The sequence below is a fragment of the Papio anubis genome, chromosome 8 (genome assembly GCF_008728515.1).
Source record: "Papio anubis isolate 15944 chromosome 8, Panubis1.0, whole genome shotgun sequence".
NCBI classification, from domain to species: domain Eukaryota; kingdom Metazoa; phylum Chordata; class Mammalia; order Primates; family Cercopithecidae; genus Papio; species Papio anubis.
The window spans coordinates 69,076,671-69,094,563 of record NC_044983.1 but is presented as its reverse complement, the minus strand read 5'-3'; the positions used below and the strand labels follow the sequence as shown (position 1 = coordinate 69,094,563).

At 45.7% G+C, this 17,893-nt stretch overlaps 1 protein-coding gene across 2 annotated transcripts in view; it reads left to right on the top strand.

Annotated features, from left to right (window-relative positions):
- The window catches only part of STAU2 (staufen double-stranded RNA binding protein 2), a 333,041-nt gene extending 331,878 nt beyond the window's left edge, over positions 1 to 1,163 (top strand). The window contains exon 16 of one of the 2 annotated variants that reach the window (XM_031669627.1): positions 70 to 1,163. In XM_031669627.1, the coding sequence (XP_031525487.1) occupies positions 70 to 163 (94 nt within the window). In that variant the 3' untranslated portion in view covers positions 164 to 1,163. The remainder of the gene's footprint in view (positions 1 to 69) is intronic. The other variant, XM_031669631.1, reaches the window with a different exon arrangement.
- Positions 1,164 to 17,893: the final 16,730 nt, after the last annotated feature.

Sequence of the window (17,893 nt, the reverse complement as noted above, 5' to 3'; positions counted from 1 at the left end):
TGCTAATAAACATGTCTGAAGATGTGCAACCCCAGGCCTTCAGCTCTTGTTAATGTATTAATCTTTCAGACAAGCCAAGCATCTGAGAGAGAAAGCGGACAATAACCAGGCACCCCCGGGCTCCATCGCTCAGGACTGCAAGAAATCAAACTCGGCCGTCTAGCAGCTCCCAGAACCTGCGGCTGCCACCGCATCCTTATAAACCTGTCAGCACGCATGAGGGTGTCTGTGTTCAGGGAAATGAATGACTAATACCATTATTTGAGTCTTATGTGAAGACAACACTATTCTAACACAAGAGATAATATACATGGTACTGTTTATTCAACTGGGGGAAAATAAAACTTTGAGCATTTCCCTTGGAACTCGAGATCAGATCATAACTCATTTGCCCAGAGGCAGCAGAAATCTGATCCTGCTACTGGAGCTTAAAATAACAAGTAAAGAAAAGTGTTAGAAACAAAGCTAAAATTTTAACATGATTAATAATAGAGAAGTTGGGTTTGGTTCTGTTGTTACGATTGTTTTGTCGTGGTGCTTGTGTTCAGTTATATTCTCTCTCTCATTTTAAATAATGCTTGACAATTCGAAAATGAACCAATGATGTGCTGTGGAATGTGATGGTTGTCTTCATATAGAGTCACATGGTTTCTCTTTTTATGCAGATATTTATAATCTTCATCCTATATCAGTAGGAATAACTATACGGTGCACTACAAAAAAGATGTATGCAAACAAACATGCTTTAAATCAGGTCAGATATTTGATGAAAAATACGAACTAATGTTAGGAGCAAGTAGTTTCAACATACTCCAGGAACTGAGAAACAAAACAAAGCAATTGTGGGTTTTGAGCTCCATATACTCTTAGCAAGTAAGGGGGCGTCTTGCCCCTATATATCATTTTCCCGGATTCCACTCCCCATTGTGGGAATCGCGCCCACCCCCATCCGTGTGTTGTAGCCACTCACGGTTTGCATCAAGAGTGTTTTTTGTAACTGTCTCTGGACTTGGGACAGTGAGTAGAATCAAAAATAAATAATGTACATGGCGGGGAAGGGAAAAACCTGTTGGAGTTGCTTCCAGCCAGCCACGCTCCGGGCCAGCATGTTGGAATCCAGCGTGGAGCAAATGCAGTAAAAATGTGGTTGGTTTCTGTGTGAAGCGCTGCTGTTGTTCTTTCGTTCTCTCACGCTCATCTTTTAAATATCACCTCCGTGAAACCCATCCGAAAGGCCACCACCCGGCCTAGTCACCCTGCCCAGCAGTGGGATTAGAGAACGGATAGGCTGTACCTGCGAAACTGCAGAGCCGCCTCCTGGGTGACTCGGGCCGGGTTCCTGGCCAACGTCATCACATTGTTCAGGCTTTCTCCTTATTGATTTGCAAACGTTGTGCAATGAGAAAACACTATATGGTCTAACTGCTCGACTCAACATGACAATAGGAATATAATTATGTAAGATTTCACAAGCAAAACCACCACAAATCATGATCTGGCTGACTCACACGCGACTGGAGAATAAACAAACAGCAACATAAGGAAATAACTCTAGGGTTGTTTTTAATGATTCCCATGTGGGGAAGTCCGTCAGTATTGGGAGGGCTGGGTGCCCTTTGAGGAAATAGGTTATGTTACATAAACCTGAGTCCTTGCGAAAAAAGCAGCACATTTGTAAAGCTGGAGCTCACAAAGGTAAACTGGATGGAAACACAGTCCTGCTGCCTGACACCAGGGCTCAGAGGGCCCTAAATCATTCCCTTTGAAGGGCATAGGCCTTTCCTTCTGCTAGGCCTTCGCCCCCTGAGGTTTAGACCCTCAGATGGGGCAAGGGACTGCTTCAGGCAGGATCACTGAAGAGGATCTTCAGTTTACCCAATGCAATAAGCATAGGCTCCCTCTGGCAGCCCACATCGAACTACACCAAAGCTGTCAGGTCTGTAGGAGAGCGATGAGCTCCGGGAACAAACACAGCTAATCAGTTCTCACGACCCAAGTACCTAAAGGACTTAACTCTTGAGCTGTCTGACACAGCTTATCCTTAGATAAGTCATCCTTAGAGCCAATATATCCATGAATACAGCCATGGTGGTGGGGGCGAGGGAATGGAAATTTGCATAGGAGCTCAAGCTTAGTAATAGCTTATTTATTCAAAATCCCATCCTCTCTACCTGCTCACAGAGCCCAGGAAGGCCTTCGGGTATTTTCTCCTGCACAGCAGCACTTCCTGGGAACCGCCTGGGTTTTCTTTGGGTTGAATTACCAATGCAGATGATGGGTGGCCTGCAGTTGTTGGCAGGGACCCGCTGCAATGCTCAGTTCCAAAGAGCAATGTTATATATCATTAGAGGGGAAACCATTAAGTAGATTTATTGAAAGTATGTTTCTTCGGCACAAGGAGATCTTTTTGATGAAAAATGGAACTCATTATTCGCTAAAGGACACAGATTGACTTATCTCCTTTATCAATTACAGTGTCTGCTTTCAGCTTTTCTCAATCAAAGCAATGGGCTTTGTAGTCGCTTTCCAGAGCTGAGGCCAATGTGTTTTATGAAAAAGGTTTATTTTTACATTTTAATTGGAAATATAATATTGCACTTTGGAACTCTGACCATCCTTTCCAGGACAACTTGCCAGAGATCAGTGGTGAGACTTCACCCGTCAGCCTGTGACAGACATTCCTCCCCTTTCCTGGGGTGACCCCTCTGATAAGCTGTCCTAGCATTCTTCTCCCCAGAAAACATGCTTAATAGTGATTCTTTTTGACAGCTTCAACCAATTTCCTGTACCATAAAATAAAAATAGCTTAATGTAAAACTTACCTTATTATACAGAGGTTTTCAGGACTCCTAGGGACTTTGGAAACGTGGTCCAGACCAACTGACTGGTACTTAAATCTTGCTGCAGGTGGGTTATCACTGCAATCGCCTAAAGTTTGTTTTGTAGCTTTTAATTTTCAAAGGCTACTTCTTACCACTATGACCAACAATGATAGAGAACCTAACACTTTTGTACACAGAGCTGACAAGCTGTTAATTGCATAATCCTGTGTGAATTTATCTTTGAGCTGCCCATAGCCTGACCCATCATGATATAGGCACCAGATCAATATAGAAATCATACATTGAATAAATGGACGAATGGATGATTTATCACTCAACACCCATTGAAGAAAGAAATGTTAAATCTCACTATTTCTTTACATGACACAGAGGCAGGCACCCATGACAATGGTGTTGCTGTTGGTCAGATATTATATTTGCAATCCAAGAGGAACCATGACATTTTTTAATCAAGAACATGGCAAGTCCAAAAAGCTCTCACTTCAGAGGACTTTGGACCCATGGAACCATCCTTCTCCCGTATTCCCATTTCTGTATTTATATTCCTTCCATCAGCTGGCAGATTTCATTCTAATCCCAGATACATTCCACTGTTTCCACAGTCACATGTGCATAGCTTCGTGAGGAGGGACTTTGTAATATCTGAGTCAAAACAGAGACTGCCTTAGACCTGATCAAACCCAACTGTCTATTTCTGGCAGACACTACCCAAGTTCCATCTCACCTTGCCAAGACTTGTTTAAAAGTTACCATGTTGAGGAAGCTTTCTTCTTATGTCCCAACCTCTTAACAGAAGTAAGAGCTTCCTTGACTGTATCCCCAGCACACTCTGATGTGTGCTGGAAATTCAGAAAATAAACAAACAAACAAAACAACTTCATTGTAAGGAAGCCACGCTAGCAACTGGGAAAGACAGACAGATAAGGAGATGAGCCTGGATAACTGAGCCTTCTGTACTTAGAGTCACTGCGCCGTAGTAGTTGTTCACCTCCTTGGCTCTTTGGGTCAGTCACATTCATTCCCTCCTTCACTCTACCATGCTTTGGGCACCATGCTATTTATTCTGGTGACACTATCATATAAGCCAGTTCTGCTTTCGTGGAAATTATACTCGAGTGGTAATCTCTCACTGCCACCCACAGTCCAAATATCCATGGACCCCCTCTCCCCACATATACATATATTAGATTTAAAGCTCTTTAAGCTCACCAACACTCAGAAGACCAATCAACCTAATTTATTCCTCACCATATCTCCTGACCCAGGAACAATGCCCACCTTAATTCAATAAGTACTCAATAAATGTTTGTTGAATAGATGAATGACCCCAAAAACTCTGCCTGATAGATCTGCCCATCTAACTGCATCAACGTTGACCTGCATGCACGGACAGAGAAATCTGGCCTCCTGGGCAGAGCCTCCTGCCTGGGTGAAAGCTTCTAGTTCTAGTTCTGTTAGTGTGTAGCCTTGCTGATGTCATTTAGCATCTTCAAGTTTCAGCTTTTCAAGCAAAAATTGGAGATAAGAATATGCAGGACTATATGGACTCTTTTTAAAAGTGCACAAGTTGTGAATGTAAATACAATACTTCAATCAAAGTAAATGAGTATTAGGGAAAGAGTAATGGTCTACGAGTCAAGTCTAGGGGCCTGGTTCGGACACAGATGTGACCTTGGCAAGGGATGTGGCCTTCCTGGGCCTCAGTTTCCACGTGTGTTAAATGACGGCCCCTAAAAGCACTGCAGCTCTAGACCAATCTTCCTGTTAGTAATTCTGTTAGTACCTCTATAGTAGTATGCTTATATTTAAATTTTGTCTCTAATACATGTGATTTTTAATCAAATACCTGGAAGGAAAATATCACTCTTATATCAATCAGGATTCTTTTGATTGCAAGTTATAAAAACATATTCAAACCAGCAAGGGGAAATGTATTATAAAGCCCGAGGGATGCTTCACAGAACCTACGGGCAAAAATGTAGAAAGGAACTGGGGCCAGGAAGTGGAAGGCTGTGGGCAAACCTGGAAGTTCTCTCTCAGTTCCGCATGCTCTCTCCTTCTCCCTCTCTGTCTCTCTGTAAACTAGCCCTGCTTCTCAAGTACACACATCGGAGAACACGGTTACCAATAGAACCCAAGTTTGCAGCCACCTGAAGAAACACCCAATGTCCCTCTTGATTTCATTCCCATTGTCTTAGGAAGGAGCCACTGACTCACCCATCTTGAACCAGGCATTCACTCCAGCCCACATTGCACAAATATGGCTGCCCCAAGCTTACCCTTATGGGGCATGATGGAGTAATCATCAGAGAAGAGATAATCACTGTTTTGGGATACAACCCAATAAATATCTGCCTCAGCTACTCCCCACAGTTTTCAGAGGGCAAAGCTCATTATAACCACGTGCTAATTCTTATTTTCAACATTAACAGTGAAGCTTAAATAACTGAATTACTTCTCCCAAATATCATAGATTGCTCTCAGGTGTGCGAAGCCTGTAGTATTTTGTCTGGTTTTGTTTAATCCTTTCAGTCTTTAGTTTCAAGGGTCTGATGAACCACAGAACTATCCTGAATGAGTCATAAAATTACCTAGAATAAGAACTGAGATTTTTCCAGAGATCTCAAATTAGTATATTTTTAAAAAGCCTCATTTCCTCAGGCGCACAGGGATAATGAGAAGCATAGGCAGCGGAGTGGTTGTTCATCCTCAGTGATGTCTACAGACCCAAAGACCAAAGGCCACTTCCCTGCTTTGTTAGACTGAGTGGATTTTAACTGTAAGGGACTTTCTGATTCTTACAACTGAGGTTGGGAGAAACAGAGGCAAACTTGGTCTAATTCTCTTTCAAATTTCACTCCTAAGTTTTCAGAAGAGCCCAAAGAAGAAGGGACACTTGGTTATTTGAGGTGATGGAAGGAGGCAGATGATAGAAAGAATCAGAAATTTGGATTGAAAACTGGAATGGATGAGGAAGCCAAGATCCACCAGAGCCAGGCACGGTGGCTCACGCCTGTAATCCCAGTACTTTGGGAGACTGAAGCAGATGGATCACCTGAGGTCAGGAGTTCGAGCCCAGCCTGACCAACATGGTGAAACCTCGTCCCTACTAAAAATACAAAAATTAGCCCAGCGTGGTGGCGCATGCCTGTAATCCCAGCTACTCCAGAGGCTGAGGCAGGAGAATTGCTTGAACCTGGGAGGTGGAGGTTGCAGTGAGCCGAGATCACACCATTGCGCTCCCACCTGGGCAACAAGAGTAAAACTCAGTCTCAGAAAAAAAAAAAAAGTACTGGAGAAGAACGAGGAAAAAGGAAGCTCTGGATAAGGCGTCTGTGATGGGAGCAGACTAAGTGTTCCCTACAGGTAAGTCTTTAAAGTCTTTAAATGCCTTCTCCTTAGCTCAGGAATGAGCAGTCAAAATCTTCCATTTCCTCTTGAGCCTGCCACAGAATCTCCTACATGGGTAGTAATTTTCCAGAGTGGTGTTTGGCCACTAGTCCTTCCTAATTTTCTGAGTACAGGGGAGGGAACTAGATCCCGCTTCACCAACTCAAGGTAATGAATAAACTTCTATCTTTGGCAAAGACCAGGCCTGGATATGAAGTCTGAGGAGAATCCAGCCAATGGGTCATCTCTGACATCAGGGAAAGTCAGCACCTTTAAATTTTTTTTTTTTTTTTTTTGGTCTGGAACCAGAGTTGCTTCCACAGTCATCTCAACATAATGTGCAACAGCTGTGTGCCTTCAGCTCCACTACAGCTACTCCCTCTGTGTTAGGAAGAGAAGAGACGACTAGCCTGGCTAGTCTGGCTAAGCATATCTTGCCATCTAGTTTCCAAACTTCACCAAATTCTAATCTATCAGTGAGTCAGCAAATATGAATTGAGTCTCCATCCTTGAATTAGTCACCGTGAGGAACCAAATGAAACCTGAAGTAAGGTCTCTACCCTCAAAGGCTTCTGGTTCAACTGGGAGATGAAATAGGAACCAGATATGGAGAGAAAATGCAAGAAGCTAGAAATAGATGCACTTCAATAGGAATTGATTTCAGCATCTCCTGCTTCTCATAAACCTCATGGGGACACTTGGGCCAATCACCCAGGCTTTCATATAGAAAAGAATGTCCAGGCCGGACATGGTGACACATGCCTGTAATCCCAATACTTTGGGAGACCAAGGTGGGGATGATTGATTGAGCCCAGGAGTTCAAGACCAGCCTGGGCCACATGGAGAAACCCCGTCTCTGCAAAAAATACAAAAATTATCCAGGCATGGTGGTGCACACCTGTAGGCCCAGCTACTCGAGAGGCTAAGGTGGGAGGACTGCTTGAGCCCAGGAGATGGAGGTTGCAATGAGCTGAGATCGCACCACTGCACTCCAGCTTCCGTGACAGAGTGAGACCCTGTCTAAAAAATAGTAATAGAATGTCTACCAAGACTCTTGCTTTTTCTAATCTGTGACCTCGGCTGACCAACCTAATACAACGAAAGTGCTATAGGAATCCAGTTCGCAGGTTTCCTTTTTCTGGAGTAAATACCTGTGACAGTTGAGGTTTTATGAGCCAACATCCCCCCTACAACACCACTTTCACCACCAACAACCTTTCCAACTACTGATGCATAGTGCTTATTCACCTTGCACCACAAAAGCAGTGTTGGGTATTGTTAAGAGTTGAATTCCAGAATCAGACTGCCTAGATTCAGCTCCTGGCTTTCCCTCTAACTCACTTTATGGGCTTAGTAAGTTACCTTCACTTCTCCAAGCCTCACTCCCTTCAGTTCTAAAATGAGGATAGCAGTGTTGTTATGTTGACTCAGTAAGTTAATTTTATGAGTTAATATATCTAAAGTGTTTTGAACTGTATGTGGCACAGATAAGTACTCAATAAACATAAGTTATGATTGACCAAAAGCCAATCAATGAATTAGTCAATAATTATTGATCAACGACTGTGTGCTAGAACCAGGTGCTAAGAAGAGAAAGGGGCAGAGATGAATAAGGCACAGCTGCTTTGCATCATGGAATTTTGGTTTCTTAAAGACAATCATAAAACATGCATACAAGTAATGGCCAGGTGCAGTGGCTCACACCTGTAATCCCAGCACTTTAGGAGGCCGAGGTGGTTGGATTACCTGAGGTCAGGAGTTCAGCACCAGCATGGCCAACATGGTGAAACCCTGTCTCGACTAAAAATACAAAAAATTAACTAGGCATGGTGGCAGGCGCCTGTAATCCCAGCTGCTCGGGAGGCTGAGGCAGGAGAATCGCTTGAACCCAGGAAGTAGAGGTTGCAGTGAGCCAAGATCATACCATTGCACTGCACCCTGGGTGATAAGAGCAAAACTCCATCTTAATAATAATAATAAGAACCACACATACAAGCAAGTATTACCCCAAACTGAATGATTTCAGGCCCAGAATAGGGAGCAACTGCAGGAGAGTCCTGTGAGCCACCCAGACCCTAGGATCATCTTTGAGATGCCTTCTCCATACCTGTGACCCCAAGTCCCTCTTGAGCCTGGTTTGATGAGAAAGATGCATGAGTCAGATACTATTTCCGAAAAAGGGATTACACATTCCCCACACACCTCCTGCTGCACCTCCTGACCTAGGCTCCCAGAGGAGCCAGGGGAAACTGGGAAAGAAGGCTATCAATGACCTAGGAAGGTACACACAGCCCCAGAGTCAGAGAAACCAAAGCTGGTGAGGTCGTTCTGAAATATCAGGCCCAAGCAGGGCTTGTTGTCCGTTGGTATGTTTCCTAGAGGTTAAGACAAGGAACTGTAAATAGCCCATCCCTCCTGGCCAGTATGGGAAACACACTCTTTGCAACTCTATCTGGTTACAAACAGTGCCATTGCACTGTCCTTCTCATTGTTCCTTGGTGCATTGATAAAAGAAGATTAGAGACCCAGGAAGCACTGCAGTGATAAAATATCATTTCCAAAGGGTTTGAGCTAATAAGGGTCTGAATGAGGGCATTAGTAGCAGGGAAGGAGGACAGAGAGAGTTGGAAGCACAAAGAAGGCAGAGTCAATAGGCTCTGATCACCAAATGGCTGTGGGGGTGTAGATGGGAATGTCCCCCAGGCTGGCTCCAGGGCCCTGGCATGGGGACTTGGCCGAGTGGCAATGTCAATCATGGAGACAGGAAATTCAGGGAAGAGCATGTTGTCAAGGAGTTCAGGTCTGGACTTGTTGAGTCTGACATGCCTGTGAGACATCCCAAGAAAGATTTTCACTGGTAACTGAGGATGTAGAATCAAACATTGAGAGAGGCACCGTGGCTCACGCCTATAATCCCAGCACTTTGGGAAGCCAAGGCAAGAGGATGGCTTGAGGCTAGGAGTTCAAGACAAGCCTGGGCAACATGGCGAAACCCCATCTCTCCAAAAAAATACAAAAATTAGCCGGGTGTGGTGGCGGGCACCTGTAGTTCCAGCTGGGGGGCAGGAGAATTGCTTGAGCCTGGGAGGTTGAGACTGCAGTGAGTTGTGATGGCGCCACCGCACTCCAGCCTGGGCGACACAGCGAGACCCTGTCTCAAAAAACAAGCAAACAAACAAACCCTCCAGAAAACACAAAACAATATGGAAGGAGACATCTAAGTTGAAGAGAAGGTGCCCCTGGGTGGTAATGAGTGACATGAGAATTAACAGCTTTCCCCCTTGGAACAAGAAAAGAGCAAAAGGCCAAGGGCAAAGCCTTGGGAAGCATCTGTGTAATGTTCAAGGGGTAGGCAGAAGAGAGGAGCTCATGAAGGAATCAGAGTAATGAGAAAAGGCCAGCCATGGGGATGGGGTGGACAGGAGCACCAATCGCCACAATGAGGAGGTAAGTGAGCGAGCAAGATGAAAGGGAGCTCATCAGGACTGGCACCAGCAGGTCATGGGTGACTTTGACAGGAGGAGGAGGATGCAAGGAAGGGAGCCTGACTCTCTTTTGGGGTGCTAGACAGCTCCTCCAGCTAAGTTCTAAGCCCACTGTTGTACAGGTTCTAGCTATACCAGTACACCAGATATAAGGACTAGCAATTGGCAAAGCTTTTCTAGAGGACAACTTGGCAGTGTGCGTCCAAATATTGAGTGAAGAAACGATGCTGCTGTCAGCGATCTCTGCCCACTCGCCACCCAGCGCTGGCACCTATTTGGTGCCAGAGTCAGTGCCCACAGGAACTTGAAAACAAGTGACTCTCCTTCAGAGAGTGGCCTGTGATTGGGGAGTGTGGTGACTGCCCTCGGAGATGGCAAAGGCTGCTGCCCAGCCCGCAGGTGCTGCCCCACGCAGGTGTCCTGAGGGCGAGGCTTCTTCCCACCTTGCCAATGAGCTGTCCTTTGCTCTGGTGGCTGTGGTCTTAGCTCCGCCTGTTTTGATTCACCTTCTGAGGACAGTGCTTCTACCTCAAGGGAAGAGCCATGAGCAGAGTATTGGTTTTATTTTATTTTGAGACAGGGTCTCACTCTATTGCCCAGGCTGGAGTGCAGTGGGGTGATCACAGCTCACTGCATCACTGCAGCCTTAACTTCCTGGGCTCAAGCGATCCTTCCTCTCTAGCATCCCAAGTAGTTGGGACTACAGGTGTGCACCACCATGCCCAGCTAGTTTTTGATCTTTTGTAAAGACTGGGTTTTGCCATGTTGCCCAGACTGGGAATACTGGTTTTAAATTCCATGGGAAGTCAGCCTGGCTTTGGGATCCTTGGCAAGGGCTGTGTAGGTTGAGAGGATGGGTTTGTGTCGGCACAGACTAGCATACATTGTCTTCTCTGGAAAAGCTACACTTTAGATTATGGGGGCTGGGTTAAAGGTGGCTGTAAATTGTCAATCCTTCACTAAGAAGTGGAGTTTATTTCCCTCCTCTTGAAGCTGGGCTGGCCCTGGACTTGCTAAGTCAGTAGGACCCAGTAGAAGTGGCACTGTGCCCATCTCAGGACCTGCCTTCTGAGTCCAGCCTCCTGCCTCCTCCCTCTTTGGGCCACCCCTCTTCTGACTGTCACTCTTGGAACCCAGTCACCATGAGAAGCCTAAGGCACACGAAGAGGCCACACATAGGTACTGTGGTCAGCAGCCTCGGCTCAGCTCCAAACTCACCGCCAGGATCCACTGCCAGTCAAGTGAGCAGTCACCTGGGATGTGCCAACCCAATAAAGCCTCACATGACCTCAGCATCAGCCGACATCACACGGGGCAGAAATGCCCCCAACAGAGCCCAGTTAGCACCCAGCCTTTTGAGAAACGATACGAGAGTTGCTGGTTTGGGTCACTAAGTGGGGGATAGTTTGTAGATAACCAGAACCGTTTTAATTTGTATTTTCCATACACGCTGTTTCCCAATTGCTGGAGTAAACTGACAAAAGCAAACTTTACCCATTAGCATCCATCTGTGTGGCACACAATCCTGCCCACGCTCTCTTTCAAGTAGCTCAAGAGGGCCGGCGTTCCTTTGGCCTCTCTGTCTCCTTGTTGTAGGAGCACCCAGTGCAGTGAATGTCTCAGGTGTGGGGTGGAGGCCCAGAAGGACTGGGAAAAGCCACCTGGAGAAGAGAGGGCCTCCTATAAATGGGTTAGCGGAGCCTCTGGGGGCGGGGCCGCTTTTACACAGAGGGCTGAATGCAGCAGTCTTTTTGTGTTTCAGTCAGTCTCCATAGGAGAGGGCCCAATGCCAAGACTAGGAGGGCCCAGATGACTACGTTCCCATTCTTTCTTGCACTGAGGGTAATTTTAGTGATATGATATGAAACTTGATCCCAGTAACTGTGGGGTTGTGGCTTTATTCGACACCATGGAATTGAGTCTCTACAGCCTCTGGAGCCCTGTGGCCTGCTCCAAGCCCCTCAAAATCTCAGCCCTGAGCTCCTCCAGGGTGGGACCAGGACTTGTTTTGGCTCCTGGACCTTGTGTGGCAGGTTAGGAAGGAATGACAAAAGGCTGACGGGCCTTCTTTTTTGTCTCATGGGAGCCCAGAGAAAATGCCAGTTCACCAGGAGAGTGGGGTCCTGAGGACCAGGGCTTTGAGCTTTAAACAAGTGACTTGGAAAGTTCTGGTTCAACTACCCTGACCAAAGTTCCACTTTTCTTGCTGGGTTTTGATAATGGTCAGTACACATGCTTAGTCTCTTCAACTAAAGTGAATTCATTTACAACAGACAAAATTTGCTTCAAGCTCACGCTACTGCCATAACTCTTCGCACTTCAGACTTACAGGAATTTCTAGCAAGAGGGTTGTGTTGTTTTTATAATGTCTGAAACATAAATGATAGCAGCAGGAAGACCCTATTCCTAGGAAAAGATAAAATCAAACAAGGTGGTCTGTGGTGAGTTATCCCGTGTGGTATTAATTTCACATCCAGGTTTGGATGATCTCATAAATTGTTCTTTTGATTAGCAATCTCACCCCAGCCTGCAAGACTGAATTATTTCCCTGTACTTCAGACCCCCTGTCTAGTCTGTACTGCAGAACACATTGTGTGTCTTGGCTGGCATGAGTGGGAGAGGACAGATACCCACAATTGTCTGACAGCTGTAGGCACTGAGCTCAGCTTTGCATCCTCGAGGGACAATTGGTGATGTTGTTAATGGTACATTGTCACAATATCAGGTGTGTGTGTGGTGGGGGGCAGGATAGAGGATGGGAGAGAGCTCCTAGAACACTTTGTACTTTATCTGTGTTTAGACTACGACATCTGCTTCAGACTATTTGGCCCAATACCCGTGGAACGATGGGATTCCCCAAACTTCTACGACACCTCAAATGCGGCTTAGGAGAGGGATCACTCAGAGCTCCAATCTGCACTGGCTTCTGAGATTGCTGCCTGAGGAGCAACACTTACATATTTGGAGGACAAAAGTGGCTTCCTTAGCGGCAAGAATCTCAGATCCTTTAAGTCTAGTGGAGAGGAAGAAGCATACAAGAGAATGACCTTCCAGAAATAAAACCTACATAGATGAATTGTCTCCTTTTCACCCTGCAGGACTCAAAAAATCACCCTCCAAAGTTGTGTCATCTTTCTTCTAGGTGGAAGAGGGGACACATTCTCCTAACCCAGCACAGAGTGAAGGCCTCCAAAGGGCTGCCATGACCTGACCTCCTACCCGCAGGTTAGAGTCAGGCTCACTGGGTGTAGATCACTTGCTTCCTCTGAAATCTGCAAATAAAATAGCCATGTAAGATCTATTGCCTCATCAAAGACTGTGGAAACGGATCCAGAAACCGTCTTTGCAGCCGAAACCATGGCCCCGACTCTTCTCCCGTGACCACCAAGTGCATCCTCCAGGGCCCAGGGCCCGAGTTACTGCCAGCCTGGCTGGAGGAGGGTCATGGCTGTGCCTCACTCAGCCACCCGCGCTGGGTGGCGAGGTGGCTCTGGATTTGGGGTGGTAGCTGTCAGCACATGCCTCTGAGAATTCTTCTTTTAACCAACGCTTTAGAAAGCCCAAGTTTTATTTAGAGAAAAGTGCTTTTTAGGATTGCTGCTGTTTACAGGGTGACCAAACCATTCCAGTTTGCCCAAGACTGAAGGGTTTCCTGGGATATGGGACTTTTAGTACTGAAACCACAAACACCAAGCAAACTGGGACAGTCGACTCGATAGGAGCAGGGGAGAGGAAATTGCAAAGGCGCTACAATTCCATACAAGCTGCCCTCTAGCTGTGGGCCGTCTGGCCACCCCAGGAAATTTAGGCAATTATTCTCCGCACTCTCCATCATGATGAAATCTGAGATTTGGACCCAGGGAACCTATCTAAGTTATTTTGGTGAGCTTTGTCTTCTAAATAGAATAAATGGTGTGTGAAGGCCTGCAGGAACCTTGGTTATTCACATGGCGGTCCTCCATTTCTTCTTCGAGGGGACACCTCCTCAAGACGGCCCGCTTTCTACAACCTGGCAAATCACATCAGAAGGCCACTTTGGAGCCTTGCCAACCCAAGTGTGTTGTAAGATCACAAGAGCTGGTCAACAGATTTTCTCCTGCCCGAGGCCATCTAAGTGTCTTTATAAGATTCTGAGTCAGAGACCCAGCTAGGCTCAGTCACTGGTAGTTTCTTTGCTAAGTCTGGAAAAGATACACAGACTTTAAGGAGTGGAGACATTTGTTTTTACCCAGAGATGATTTGTCCTACCGGGAAATAATGCAAAAATCCTCAAGCACAATCTCTCTTGTCACGTAGAAGCCTCAAGACAATGCTAGCCAATTCGGAGCATGTTGTTCTGTGGCCCAGGCTGCTGAGGATAGAACATGAGCATCAGAGATGTTCTCACTTAACTACTGTGGCCAAAATCCTGCCTTCCAGTCTTCAGAACTATAGGCAGCACACAGCAGAGAGCAGGGCATGAAGTCCCAAAAGTAACCACTTCATCCCAGGACAAGAGACTCCCAGCTCTATGCAGTTCTTGTGAAGCTTAACCACTTAACTGAAAAACTAAAAAGTAAAACCAAGATGTCACTGGAGCAGTGTTGGAATGACAGATGCATTTTTCTGCAACTGGAAATTCTAAGAAACTTAAACATTTCATGGCTGTGTCTGGATGTTTTGAGTATTGTTTTGAAGGCTAAAAGGACTGATAATCCAGTTTACTATGCCCTACAAGGGAAGAAGAAGAGTCTTTCAAAACCTGAAACTCCTTATCCTGAAATTCAAAGATCTGTGCCCTGAACATCCTGCAGCCTGATTTTAGGCTACTCTACTCCCAAGGCCCTTCTAGGCCAGGCCAGTTGTCTTTGGGACATGCCTGGCCCTGTCCTGCCCCCAGGGTTTCCTCGCCTCCCCAGCCTAGCATAACTGTCCTCCCCCAGCCCAATTCCCGTCCCCCTTTCCAGGTGCAACTTAAGTACTGCTTCCTGCAAGAAGCCCTCCTGGAGGCTGGGACCTCTCCCTGCTCAGAACATGAGGCTCAGCAGGGCATCCTCATTCATTCTCTCTTTAGTAGATGAAGAGCCCCACATCCCAGGTGTTGTCATTTAAGTAATCACATGTGCACATCAGTCCCCTTACTAGACTGCAAGCTCCTTGAGGCCAAGTGCTTTGTCTTTCGTTTGCTGGAAATATCCAACCAGGTCTGGCCCACAGAAGTAACTGAGTTGTGATTGCTGATATCATTTGATCAAACAGAAACCCCCATCACAGCCAAGTGACACATGCATCTACTGACTCTGACCCAGCAATTCCACACCTAAGGATTTACCCAAGAGAAACGAACACCAAAATGCCTGATAGCTTTATTCACAATAGCCAACAACTGGAAACAGTCCACATGCCCATAGATAGGAAAACAGAGAAACATACAAAGGAATACTTGTCAATAAACAGGAGCAACTTATGGATACACAAGATACCATGGACAAGTTTCAAGTGCATTACACTGTGTGAAGCCTTGCACGAGATCGTGTATGCTGCATGATTTCATTTATATGAAGTTTTGGAGTCATCAAAACTCATTATGGTGAAAAATAGAACAGTGCTTGCTTCTTGGTGGACGGGGTGGGGACAGTGAGTGGGAAAGGGGTATTCAGGAACTCCCTGAGATGATGGTAATGTTCTGTATACCAACAAGAGTTTGGGTTTCCTAGTTGTATGCATTTGTCAAACCTTAGCAACTATCCACTTAAGGTTTGTGCATTTCATTGGAGGCAAATTTTATCTCAAAAAGAAATCACTAACAAATATTGAATATTAGTAACATGCATGGCGAAGGGTACCGATGTCTGCAATTTGCTTTGAAATGCATCAGAAAGAAAACTGATGGATGGAGAGAGGGATGGATGGATAGATAAGTGATGGAGGAATCATAATAAAATGAAGCAAACAAAACAAAGTCACTGTGCTGGCCACCTCCTACCTCAAACTACTGCACTTACCTTAAGGGCTGCCACTGTGGGGGAAGGGGAAGCTGGAAGGATGAGCATTTCCTCTGACAAGGATGTGGAGGAGGAGGTGGTGTCCTTGAGGGCAAGCAGGTTTCTAAGGGACCAGGAAGGGGATAGGTGAGGTGGGAACCGTGAGTTTTGCTGTTGGCGAGAAGGATCAAGTCAGGAGTAAAGTTTGGGCTTCAGTGGAGGCCACAGTGGGGAAGGGGCGCACTGGGGACCTGGCTGGAGGCAGCATGGCTTTTGATCAGCCATTACCTGAGGGGCTGCCTGGTCCTGGGCACATACCAGGGATGAAGGAATGTTGATCGAATGACAGGCTGGCCGAGCTCGTCCCATCACTGAGTCTACAGCCCTTGAAGTTCATAGTCAAATTCATGGTTCAAAGAACTGTCCTTTCTTAGGAAACACTGATAATCTGAACCACATCTAACCTCATTCCTCCTTTGATAGGGTGACTGAGCTGGTAGATCAGAAGAGAAATTCAGTCCATCTGGATTTCAGCAGAAGTTCCAAACTGGCCGCCCTTGGGCTGAATGCAGCCCACAGATGTGTTGTGTATTTTGTTTGGCCTCCCGAGGTTTTTTATTTTTTTATTTTTTTTTAATTTTTTTATTTTTTTTAAGTTTAGTTTAGTTGGCAAGATTTTAAGATCACATAAAAATCCAGATCCGGCAACCACGGGCCTACCTGGCACAGTTGGCAGGAATGAGGGCAGCAGCCCCCTCGGAGCCTGAGCCTCACTCACTCCTGCCTCCCCACCACGGGCATGGGCACTGCACCCTTGCATGTCATGTCACTTGGTGACAAGATGGAGAAATCAAGGGTGGTTGATAAAAACACTAAGCTAACCTTAATGCAATAAATATTGACTGAGCAGTGTTTTGTTTTAGGGGCAGGATGGAGAACAAAGTTTCTCGGTTCCTTGTCTAAAGGAACTTTGATTCTGGAGTGGTAGACGGTCTGAAAAAGAAAGAAAGAAAAAGAAAAGAAAGAAAAAAAGATTACAAACTGTGATCATTGTTATAAAAGAAAGGGACAGGGTGGAAGAGGAGATGCGACGGAGTATAATGTAGGTGGGGAGTGCCTGCCTGCCTTTGCTAAGGTGGTGGGAAGTGCTCGTGGGCCAGCATTTTTCAGCTGAGTCCTGAAGGATGCAGAGATTTGGAGAAAAGTGCTGGGGTGGAGGAAAGGCCTTGGGTGGGGCTGCACTTGGGTTCTTTGAGAAGCTGGGTGAAGCCCTGTGTCAAGGGCATTGCAGTGAGAGTGAATCAAGACACGGGTGTGGAGGTGGGCTGTGGGTGGGAGCTATAAACCAGGTGAGGAGTTTAGGTTTTATTCTACGTAAATTGGAAAGCACTGACAGTTTTGGGGCAAGGGAGAGACATACTAGCTCTATGTCTCATAAAACTGCTGTTGTTGTCAGTAGGCAATGTAGGGAAGAGCAGCCAGAAGTCTCATTAATAGGCCATTGCAGGATACAGGTGAGAAGCGATGGTGGCTCAGATGGTGGAGGAGGAGAGAAATAGATGCAAGTGCACTTTAAGGAAGCTGATTTAGTTGGATGCACGAGAAGTTGCCCTGGGGATGCTATCAGTGGCTGCATTGGATACACATTTGTGTAAGAATTTAGACAAAGATTGCTCAGGATAAGGCAGCACAACCTCAGCTTCTTTCAAAATGCAAGATAATTTTTGGTAGCAGGATGTAACCTAAGCAGTTCATTGCAAACAGAAAATGCCTGAAAATTCATGCGTATTTTGCATTTTATTCCATAATGTATCTGTATTCAATCTGATTTTTTAAAAGTAGAAATCTTATAGCATCAATAAATAAACAAGAAAAAGACCCAGATATTCCTCTCAGTGTCACTGGTTAATACTCTGTCAATGGTTTTTAACCGTGACTGTGCACTGAAATCACTGGAAGAGCTTCAGAAAATGCTAATGCCTGGGCGCCTCTCCCAGAGGTTCTGATTTCATTGTCCTGAGCTGTGACCTGGGCATCTGGATTTTTTAAACGTTTATTTTAACTGAAAGGATACATGTGCAGGTTTGTTACATAGGTAAACTTGCATCATGGGGTTTGTTGTGCAGATTATTTTGTCACCCAGGTATTAAGCCTAGTACCCATTAGTTATTTTTCCTGATCTTCTCCCTCCTCCCACCCCTAATAGGCCACA